At 36.4% G+C, this 11,219-nt stretch overlaps 3 protein-coding genes across 3 annotated transcripts; all 3 read left to right on the top strand.

Annotated features, from left to right (window-relative positions):
- Positions 1–319: 319 nt before the first annotated feature.
- Positions 320–4,689, top strand: LOC17875080 (protein SMAX1-LIKE 5). The gene is made up of 4 exons (XM_006279870.2): positions 320–421; positions 514–1,862; positions 2,775–2,991; positions 3,083–4,689. The coding sequence occupies exons 1-4, from the start codon at positions 320–322 to the stop codon at positions 4,544–4,546; spliced, it is 3,132 nt and encodes a 1,043-aa protein (XP_006279932.1). The 3' UTR covers positions 4,547–4,689.
- An 887-nt stretch (positions 4,690–5,576) lies between these two features.
- Positions 5,577–7,758, top strand: LOC17874937 (probable inactive purple acid phosphatase 28). The gene is given in 5 exon segments (XM_006282040.2): positions 5,577–5,864; positions 5,932–6,079; positions 6,367–6,779; positions 6,883–7,300; positions 7,303–7,758. Coding segments are annotated over 5 exon segments (1,200 nt in total). The 5' UTR covers positions 5,577–5,669; the 3' UTR covers positions 7,329–7,758.
- Positions 7,759–8,268: 510 nt separating this feature from the next.
- Positions 8,269–10,665, top strand: LOC17877219 (transcription factor bHLH35). Its single transcript, XM_023789288.1, has 5 exons — positions 8,269–8,435; positions 8,534–8,696; positions 8,776–8,997; positions 9,113–9,283; positions 10,484–10,665. Exons 1-5 carry the CDS (start codon positions 8,353–8,355, stop codon positions 10,586–10,588), a joined length of 744 nt encoding a protein of 247 aa, XP_023645056.1. The 5' UTR covers positions 8,269–8,352; the 3' UTR covers positions 10,589–10,665.
- Positions 10,666–11,219: the final 554 nt, after the last annotated feature.

Genomic DNA, 11,219 nt, shown 5'->3' on the forward strand with positions numbered 1-11,219 from the left:
TCTCCATTTTTTTCCTCTTACTTATCTTCGTCTTCTTCTCTTAAGGGACTTTTTACAAAGATCTGTTCCTCTCTACTTGAGTTATCTCTCTCAAGTGTCTTCTTCTTCTTCTTCAGTCTTCAAACATAAGAAAGGAAGTTCCTTTTTTCCTGTTCTGCTTTATTTTCACTTGTGGGTTTATCTTATTCGGGGTGGTGGTTAGAGGAGGAAACTTTGGGATTGGATTAGAAGCTTTAAGTGAAATCAGAAAGCTTTCGAGTGAGGTTTTTTCAATTTCAAAATCGTGGGGGGTGGGGGTTAGGGTTAGGGTTTACAAGTTATGCGAACAGGTGGTTATACGATTCAACAGACACTCACTACAGAGGCTGCTTCTGTTTTGAAGCACTCTCTCACTTTAGCTAGGAGAAGAGGCCATGCTCAGGTTCTTAACTCAATCTTGTTCAATGTTCTAAAGTTTTGATCTTTTTGGTGATGTTTTATCAATGTTTTAAAGTTTTTGTTTTTATTGTTCAGGTCACTCCTCTCCATGTCGCAGCTACATTATTGTCATCAAGGACAAGTCTACTGAGAAGGGCTTGCATTAAATCTCACCCTGGTTTTTCAACTAATTACCAGTTCGCCCCTTCTCGTCTCCATCATCATCATCACCATAACCAAAACCATCCTCTTCAGTGCAGAGCTCTCGAGCTATGTTTCAATGTCGCACTCAACAGGCTTCCCACTGTTCCTGGTCCTATGTTCCATGGTCAGCCTTCTCTCGCAAACGCTCTTGTTGCTGCACTCAAAAGAGCTCAAGCTCACCAACGAAGAGGCTGTATCGAGCAACAACAACAACAGCAAACGCAAACGCAGCCTCAAACGCAACAAACGCAGCTTCTTGCTGTCAAGGTGGAGCTCGAACAGTTAGTCATATCCATTCTTGATGACCCGAGCGTGAGTCGGGTCATGAGAGAAGCTGGATTTAACAGCACCGCCGTGAAAAACTGCGTCGAAGACTGCTCCGTTTCCTCCGTCTTCTACGGCGGCTCCGTCGTCGGAGTTTTCTCTTCTCCAAACTCTCCCGATCAACAACAACACCACCACCACAACAACATCAACCGATTTCAACACTACCAAAACCCTAAAGATTTCAACTTTTTAAACCCTAACTTCCCTCTATGGCAAACCCATTTCTTAAACCAATCTCCCGACCAAAACCCACTTCTAATCTCCTCCTCATCTTCTCATCATCATCATCAACAGCGCCTGAGAGAAATCGATCTGAAACTCGTCGTTGATGTTCTTCTGAGGAAAAAAACGAAGAAGAGGAACCCAGTGATCGTCGGAGACTCAGTTGCGTTCACTGAAGGTTTCGTCTCAGAGCTAATGGCAAAGCTAGAGAGAGGAGAAATCGATCAGACTGGTGATTTAAAGCAAACACATTTCGTAAAGTTTCAGTTTTCACCAATGGCGTCCAAGTTTATGAGGAGAGAAGACGTAGAGACGAACATAAAGGAGTTAAGGAAGAAAGTTATTTCTCTCACGACGAGTGGCAAAAATGTCATTATCTTCGCTGGTGACTTAAAGTGGACAGTCAAAGAGATTACCAACAACAACAATGGTGGAATCGATGAGATTTCTTCATCTTACAGTCCATTGGATCATATGGTTGAAGAAATGGGAAAACTAATCGCTGAGTTTAACGACGAATTAGACGATGATGATGATTGCAAAATCCGAAGGGTTTGGGTAATGGGAACAGCTTCGTTTCAGACATACATGAGATGTCAAATGAGACAACCTTCGCTAGAAACACTGTGGGCACTTCATCCTGTCTCTGTCCCTTCGTCTGCTAATCTTGGCTTAAGCCTTCATGCGACAAGGTAAACTCTCTTTCTTACTTTTTACCATTAATTACTCTAACAAAGTAAAATGAAAATAAATATATATCAGTCTATTTTTTCACAAAAGTGAACTCTTTTTGTGATGTTGGTCAAAAAGGGATTGCGTAGATAGTGACACTAGCTAGTATATCTATGTTTAAACTTACAAAAAAATCGAATCTTTGTGTCTAGTTTCAAAAATAATAATGTGATAATTCACTTTTTGAAAATTATGTTGTGTTTTCGCAGTGCTTACTTGAAAATGGTCCTTTTTGAGTCTGTCTTTGTTCTCTGACTCACTCAGATCAGTGTCTCATTGAAGCCAAAACCCTCTGTGTCCACGCCTGTCCATTCACACATATACAGTTTCATTGATAATAAAATAATTTTTATAAAATTGGACCTACATAGGAGTCCACCTAAGTGTAGGCTAAATTATAGAGATATGACACTTTTTATTCGTTTCAGAAGTTTTGGATATTAGAATTTCAAGATAGATAGCTAGTAACGGATTAGAGAATATGCGTTTTAGATATTATTGGTGTATGTATTATTTATTCAATGTTCATTGCTTGTAGACAAAATTAAAACATCGTAGAGAATATATCCTGCAACCAGAAGATAATAAAGCTCGGAACTTTTTGAATTATATGTTTTCTTGTTTTGTTTTGTAGCAATGTGTGGGCACTTTTACTCTCTTTTACCACTTTGGTTAAATTAGTCTCAAGTTTTTTCTTTTATGTCTGAAAGCTAAGAGACCGTTCTATATTAGGGAAACATCTTGTCCTGTAGTCTACAGAGCTCTTTTAACAACAATCCAAAAACTCTTTTTTGCTTTTCTGTTTTGTTTTTCAGATGTTATTTTACAATAACGCCACTGACCACTGGTTTTTGACCGTTTGTTTCTTGCAGTGGACATGAGGCACGGAACATGACTAGTGTTAATGCAACAAGGTCCTTTTCTGGTTATAATAAAGCTGAGGAAGAAGACACAATAAGCTCTGTTCTGAGTTGTTGCCCTGAGTGTGTTACTAGCTTTGAGAGGGAAGCAAAAGCCCTTAAAGCTAACCAAGAAAAGCTCTTGCCTTCTTGGCTTCAATCTCATGATGCAGACAATTCTTCACAGAGGGTATAATATTTTGAACTTAAGCTCCTTGGAATAAATTGTTGTATCAGCGGTAAATTGAAGATCTAATTCTTGTATTTTGATTGTGTTGTAGGAAGAGTTAATTGCACTGAGGAGAAAATGGAACAAGTTTTGTGAAACTCTACATAGTCAGACAGGACAATTGAGCATGATGGGAAAAAACTATCCCTATGGTTTACCTTATGGATCATCAAATGAGTCTTCTAAATCTGTTTCTCTCATTGATTCGTTGGGTTTAAAGCCGAACCAGCGAAGTACAAACTCGATTGCCAAATTCAGACGTCAGAACTCTTGCACTCTTGAGTTTGATTTGGGTGGAAATGAATATGAGAAGGGTGAGTCAATCAATGAAGCTGAAGTTGACAAGGGAAACGAGACGATCACTCTCGATTTGGGGAGTTCTCTGTTTCGATCAGATTCCTTAACAGAGACGAGAAGGCAGATCAGTGCTTTGGTTAAAGCTTTGGAGGAGAGTATTCCAGGTCAAACTGTGACATTGCGTCTAATTGCTGAGAGTTTAATAGATTGCGTGTCAAAGAAGAAAGACAGTTGGATCATGATCGAGGGCAGGGACACAGCAGGGAAGAGGAGATTAGCTCGTACTGTATCTGAATCTGTATTCGGATCTTTCGAGTCTCTGGTTCATATTGACCTTAAGAAGAAAGGCAACGAGTCAAAGGCCAGCTCGGAAACGCTACTTGCTTGCGGATTAGAGAACCATGACAAGGTTGTCTTCTTGATTGAAGACATTGATCTGGCGGATTCTCGTTTCTTGAAACTCCTTGCTGATCGGTTTGAGGAGAAACGAAGGATCAAAGCTGGTATTGATCATCGCCAAGTGATCTTTATTTTGACAAAGGAGGATTCGAACAACGCGAGAAACATAGACTCTGTTTTGCAAATTGGTTTGGAGATCACGGCACAGAGTCCGGGAAAGAAGAGAAAACCCGAGTCGGATATCTCGGTTAGGGAGGGGAAGAATTCTAAAGCCGGAGAGATAGAGAATCGGTTTTGGATTAAGAAGGAAGTATGCTCGAGTATCAATAGCTCTTACCTGGACCTGAACATAAAAGCTGAAGAAGAAGAAGGTGAGATCAGTCCAATCACAAGCGATTTAACCGGAGAGGAGGAGGATACGGAGTTCTCTTGCAGCAACTTTCTGAACCGGATTCAAAACCGGTTTGTCCTAAACCGGTCATGTGAACCAGGAATCGAGAAGGCGATGATAACAGCAGCTTTCAGGGAGGTATTTCCAGATGGGGAAGAGAGAGGCGGGATTAGGTTTAGCGTGGAGGAGAGGTTAGCGGAGGAGCTGTGCAGCGGCGGCTGCTACGTTCGAAACGGTGCGTTTGAAAGTTGGTTAAAGGAGGTATTTCAAACGGGGTTACTAACGGTTAAAAAGGGCGGGGAAAAGGATACGGGTGTAATTAGGATGGTGTTTGGGGGTATAGTTGACAACAAAGGATATGGTGGGGGTGTTGGTGGGTACATGGGTACATTTCTTCCGAACAAAGTCCAAGTTTCCAAGTTCGAGTAGACCATCTTTCGTTTTTTATTGTTTTTATTTTGTTCTTTTCCTTTTTTCAATATGTAAAATTTCCATTACTAATGTGGGGGTTTGACTGGTGTAACTCGTTTTTTTCTTCTTTTCCGAATGTAATATAAATGCGTTTTAATTTTGGGGACAATGTGTTTTTGTTTTTAAATTTCGGATTGCTTTTCAGTTTTTCAAAACCACTTATTTTTATACATGTAATTTAAGAGATAGCCATCTTGAATGCTGTAGATATTATTAGTTCTACACAACAATGGAATAAAAATAAGAAGATTCAAAAGATAGCTTGATCCAGAAAATACTATAATATAATGACGATAAATTAACAAAAATCAAAAGATTCAATTGAAGCAGTTTATTGGGATATCTTAGCTTGGTCCCAAAAATTTACTACCATGTCGTTTGTGTTTTGTAATAGAGTTTGTAATTCGGTATTTCGGTTGCTCATGTATTAGCTTCTCATGGTTGTAATTTACAGTTTTTTATTCAGATTTCTTTTATCCACTGTGCTGATTAAAAAAACAGTTGTATCATGATTTTACCAATTATTCAAAGTGAGTTATATGCTTGATGAAAAAAGTCTTTGTTTCTTGAAAAAGGAAGAGATACTTAGGATATAGATGAAAATGAATTAAATCTAAAAAGTCGATGTTGATAGTGTGACAAACTTTTAAGTTTGATTATAGAAATTTCAAACTTTTTTTTGGGTTATCTATAAGTATGAATTAATTTTAATTTTTGTCTGACACACATTTTAAAATTTATGGTGATGAATTTTTTGGAGATTTTAAAATTATTATAACTATATAAGAATAATAAAATCTTATAAAAATTTATAGAATGTGAAAATAGATATTAAACGAAGCAATAATATTAGACAAGAAAAAAAAAACGAATCAATAATATAGTGGGCTGAGTGTGAAGCGATAAAGCCCAATGGGCTTAACACTGCGATTAATTCAAACTGTAATATACCAAACGCGAAAAGCTAGTAGCGGCGAGTTCTGCGACTGCGAGCTTGGTTCCCGAACTTGAAATCAAATTTCAGAAAACGTTGAAAAAGATTCATCATCATCACCGTCTTCTCCGTCTGAGAGCAAAAGAGATGATGAGCTCAGCAACATCAATTGGAAACTGGAAGCACACTGTTCTCTACTTCACCTTAATCGTATCACTTCTCTACTTCATCGAATCCCAAATCTCGCATAAGTTACACATCAATCATAACAACATCCGTCTGAAGAGGTCCCCGAATCTTCCTCTACGGTTCCGTGACGATGGCACCTTCAAAATCCTCCAGGTAAGTTTTGTTTTTCCTCTTCTCTGTTTCTAGACTCGTGCAATTCTCTGATTATTGATTGCCATAGGTCGCGGATATGCATTTCGGAATGGGAAGTATAACTAGATGTAGAGATGTGTTGGATTTTGAATTCGACTACTGTTCTGATCTTAATACCACTCGGTTCCTTCGAAGGATGATTGAAGCTGAGAGACCTGATTTGATTGCCTTTACTGGTAAATTTTTATTGATTTTACTTGTGGATTCTCATATGAATATGTGTGTTAGGTAGGTTATGTATATACTTAAGTCTGGAGTGTAGAGTAGATTCTGTGACAGCTCAAGGGAGAAGTATTTGGTTGATCTGTATTTATACTGTATGCTAGGTTTTGTTTACAAGTGAGATCTATTGAGGTACCTAATGTTTGAAGCGAGAGCTCCATGTTTTGCTGTAGACATCAATGTGTGTTTAAGTTAGATGATAACTAATTGATGCAGCTTAATTAATGTTTTTGATGATTAGGGGATAACATATTTGGATCAAGCACTACTGATGCAGCTGAATCCCTTCTTGAAGCCATTGGTCCAGCTATTGAATATGGAATCCCATGGGCTGCCATTTTAGGAAATCATGACCAAGAATCCACTTTGGACCGTGAAGAACTGATGACTTTCCTTTCTCTTATGGATTTTTCTGTCTCGGAAATCAATCCACCAGTCGAAGATGAAATCAAAGGAGGCACAGTGAGATCAATTGACGGCTTTGGGAATTACCACCTCAGAGTACACGGTGCACCTGGTTCCGAGCTGTCAAATAGCACTGTCTTTGACCTCTTCTTTCTTGACAGTGGAGATAGAGAAATAGTCCAAGGTAGAAGAACTTATGGATGGATCAAGGAATCCCAACTTCGTTGGCTTCAAGATACTTCTAAACATGTAATGATATTAAACGTTTCTCAAAGCTCACATATTAGATCTTTCATCATACTTACATATTAGTCAAGATTCTTACCTCTAAAGACACTCACTGACTAAACAGGATCATAACCAGGGGATTCCCGGTATTCCTCCAGCGATAGCCTTCTTCCACATCCCAATCCTGGAAGTCCGTGATCTGTGGTACACACCCTTTATTGGGCAGTTTCAGGAGGGTGTGGCATGCTCCGTTGTTCAGTCGGGAGTCTTACAGACCTTTGTATCGATGGGAAATTTAAAAGCTGCGTTCTTTGGACACGACCATGTCAATGATTTCTGCGGAAATCTAAAAGGGGTATGGTTTTGTTATGGTGGAGGATTCGGATACCATGCTTACGGAAGACCAAATTGGCACAGAAGAGCAAGAGTGATAGAGGCTAAACTCGGGCAAGGAAGAGACACATGGACAGGAATTGAACTTATCAAGACGTGGAAACGTCTCGATGACCAAGACTTGAGCAAGATAGACGAGCAAGTAATCTGGAAACTTCCGATACATATCTGAAATGAAAAAAGGATAAAGGGGCAAAGACATTTAAGGTACTTATCTTGTCCTGACATAAAAAACCCATCTTTGGATGTTTTGTCTGAGAATTTTCTGAGTCTCATTCCTTGCATATGATAGATTTGAGTCTGTTGTCGTGAAAAACGTTTTTCAGATGGTCGAAAATTCGTTTAAGTTTAATAACGTCAGCTTTCGTGAGGTCCTGAGGACAAATAGCACTGTCGAAACATATGTGAATAGAAACACCGAAATTTCGTTTGGGATGCTTTGAATGATCACTTCGTTGCTGTTTCGGTGTGAATGTGTGATCTCTTTGACTATCTGACATATTTCGTTTTTTCTTGAAAAAATAAAGTATTTGGGTTTCTCTTTAATTTATGTATTAGGATTATATATATACAATTGTATGTATAAGTTATGATCTTGTTACAAGTATTTCCAGCGTCGAATCAATTATTATGTTTATATTATTTTGTTTGTTTCACTAATTTTGTCATTTTTTCCGCTTTTTTTGTTTGAAGTAGTCGTGTGTTTCTGAAATTTTCTTTTGGTCACGGTTCTAAACTTCGATTAATTCTAATATTCTTTAGTGCCACAGTGTTTTAAAATTGACAAGTGTGACATATTTTAAATTTTTCAATAAGGTATGAGAATCGTTTATTAGAATATAAAATAATCCCTCGTGTCGAATATCAACGTGAAATTAATATAATAATATACTGCTGGTCATTTTATCTTTTTATTTTAATAGGGAAATATCTAGATTTTTGTATTGCCCAATTACTGTAACTATAGATCTCATTTTCATGTCTAATAATGGACATAATTTTTTTTTCTTTTGGTAAGATACAACGATGGTGTATAACTGGTAATCTACGTTGTTGTCTCCCAAGACTTTGGTTTGTCTCATTCTCATTCTTTCCTTTCGCCTTGTCTATATAAAGCTCACCATTCGAGAGAGAGAGAGAGAGAGACAAGAGAGACCAACGAAACGAACCAGACAGTTGGGGATTTGAAATTTGTCGGAAAATGGAGAATACTATCGACCAAGAATTTAGCAATTACTGGGAACCTAACTCCTTCCTCCAAAACGAAGAGTTCGAATACGACAGGTTCTTTCATTCTTCTCTTTTTGTCTCCCTCGCTCTCTCTCTTTTTCTTGAGTACTTTCCAACTTTGAGATTTTGATAATTTGTTTTTGAAAAATCAGCTGGCCTTTGGAGGAAGCGATTTCTGGGTCGTATGATTCGAGTTCGCCGGATGGAGCTGCTTCGTCGCCGGCATCTAAGAATATTGTGTCGGAGAGAAACAGAAGACAAAAACTTAACCAGAGACTCTTCGCTCTTCGAGCAGTTGTTCCCAATATAACTAAGGTTCCTTTCTAAAACTCTTGATTTGTTTTCTACTTGCAAGATCCAAGCTTACTAATGGTTTGCTTTTTTATTTGTTTAGATGGATAAAGCATCAATAATCAAAGATGCTATTAGTTACATACAAGGGTTACAATATGAAGAAGGGAAGCTCGAAGCTCAGATCAGAGAACTGGAATCTACACCAAATAGTAGTTTGAGTTTCAGCAAAGATTTTGATCGTGATTTACTTGTTCCTGTCACATCCAAGAAGATGAAGCAGCTTGATTCTGGTTCTTCCAGTTCTCTCATCGAAGTTCTCGAAGTAAGTCATGTCTGCTTCCTACATTCACTTTGAAATCATAGATTTAGGACACTTATATATTTCATTTTTCTTAAATGGTGGGTTTTGTTTTGTTTTGGGTGGTGATTTAATGAAGTTGAAGGTAACATTCATGGGAGAGAGGACAATGGTGGTGAGTATAACATGTAACAAGAGGACAGACACAATGGTAAAACTGTGTGAAGTATTTGAGTCATTAAATCTCAAAATCCTCACTTCCAATCTCACCTCTTTCTCTGAGATGATCTTCCACACTGTCTTTATTGAGGTCAGCATCTTTCTCTTTCACTCTATCTTTAATTAATTAATTACTAATTTGAAGTAATGATTGCAATTAGTCAAGAGTGGATAGTAAACTTTTTAAGTAAAAGTAAAAGGAAGCATTTAGATGATAGTATATGATTACTTTAGTTAACTTTTCTAAAAGTCTCCATCATCCAATGCTAATTATGTAAAGTGCATAATATTAGATTTTTTTTTTTTTGTTTCTCAGCTATTTCTTAAAATTTACTAAAGTGTAAATACTAGGTTAATTTCTTTCTTTTTCTTATACTTTTGTTCGTTTTGGGTAAACCATGATATGAAAATTTTATTTTAGATTTTGGACTATCAGTTTTTAAGTATTTTATAAACCACATATCTCATTCGTGACGCTGGCAATGAGCGTTGTGTTATTACTTTATTTGTTTACCTGAAAAAGAAATGAATAATAAATACCTTTTCCAAAACGCAAAGTTTATTTGATTTGATACTCTGATTTAGACGACATGGACCTTTCAGGTTGATTTAAAGCAAGATTTTATTGATTAAACTAATGATTATATTATATAACACACAAATATTCGGCTTAGTTTGTATCTGGTAACGTTTTTTTTTTGTTGGCCACTTAAGCTGTGGGTGTGCTTATTTTTGTAATTTGGCCACTTAAAAACGAATTTTCTTTTACTTTTTTTAGGTTTCTTTTTTAATCTCTATTGGTAATAGTATATATTAATGGTAACCTAAATTAATCGGAAGGTTCTGGTGGCGACCAAACACATTTAATGTAATTTGGTCCATTTAGTAGTTATTACAAAAGAAAGTATAATAATATATTATCTATGTGGTAAGCAGAATCTGATTGCGTCGATATGATAAATATTGTTCAACCGCTCGAATTAAATAACAACGTGATAAAATACTAGTAGTAGCTAATTCTGCCAAGTATCATAAAAGATTAAATTAATCAAATCATAGAATAATAATAACAAGAGTCAAGAATGATTGGATCTTAGAGATAAGATTATGATCGCAATTGCTAATTAAAAATACTGACTTTTATCTTTAATGGAGGGACCTGTTTCTCTTCTTTGGCTTAATTAATGTCTTCTTTTTGTATTTTCCATTTTTGTCTCGTTACACAATATAATATGAAGCTCTCTATGTTTCCTAATTTATATTGTAAAAATGTGGATATTTGGATGAACAGGCGGATGAAGAAGAACAAGAGGTGTTGCGGTTAAAAATAGAAACAGGAATAGGAGCTTACAATGAAACTCAAAGCCCTACTTTGAGCATCGACTCTCTTTACTAATACTTCTTCTTTTTTTTTTGTTGTTGTTGTTCGTCTTCTTCTTCTTCTTTTGGTTTTTTTTTTCTTTCTCTCTTTTACTATAAATGTTATGTCTCTTTTCATTTTTTTCTCCTTCGTTTTGTTTGGCATCACGAAGACTTCTTTTGTCTTTTTTTTTTTATATATATATATAATGTCTATAATAAACCTATGCATTGTTTGGATATCCTAACTTGATTTTGGGGGAAACATAGTATATTTCTCAATACTATATTACACTTGGAGAGCAATATTAATAGAACTTGATATTAGAGATGATGAGTAGATGATACCAACTACTATTTTTGTACGCCCAACAAACGTGAGTTCAGTTTAGCATCTCCATAAGTGCATGAACTCGTACTACCTATTTTAACATTTCTCTACAAAATTTTTAGTTTAGTGAAAGAATCGTTAGTTTTTCTTTCCTAGTATTTTTTAGTCAAAATAGACAGCACATTTGTCATAAATAATGATAATACGTGTAATAATATATTTGTATATACGACATTAATTTTTATGATTGGTTTGCGTTTCCATTGACAGAAAAAGAAGAAAAAAAAAACGACATTTACTAGATCCCAATGATTGATATACGTTTTATTTTTGTCAG

This window comes from Capsella rubella, unplaced genomic scaffold, assembly GCF_000375325.1.
Source record: "Capsella rubella cultivar Monte Gargano unplaced genomic scaffold, Caprub1_0 scaffold_8, whole genome shotgun sequence".
In the NCBI taxonomy this organism is placed as follows: domain Eukaryota; kingdom Viridiplantae; phylum Streptophyta; class Magnoliopsida; order Brassicales; family Brassicaceae; genus Capsella; species Capsella rubella.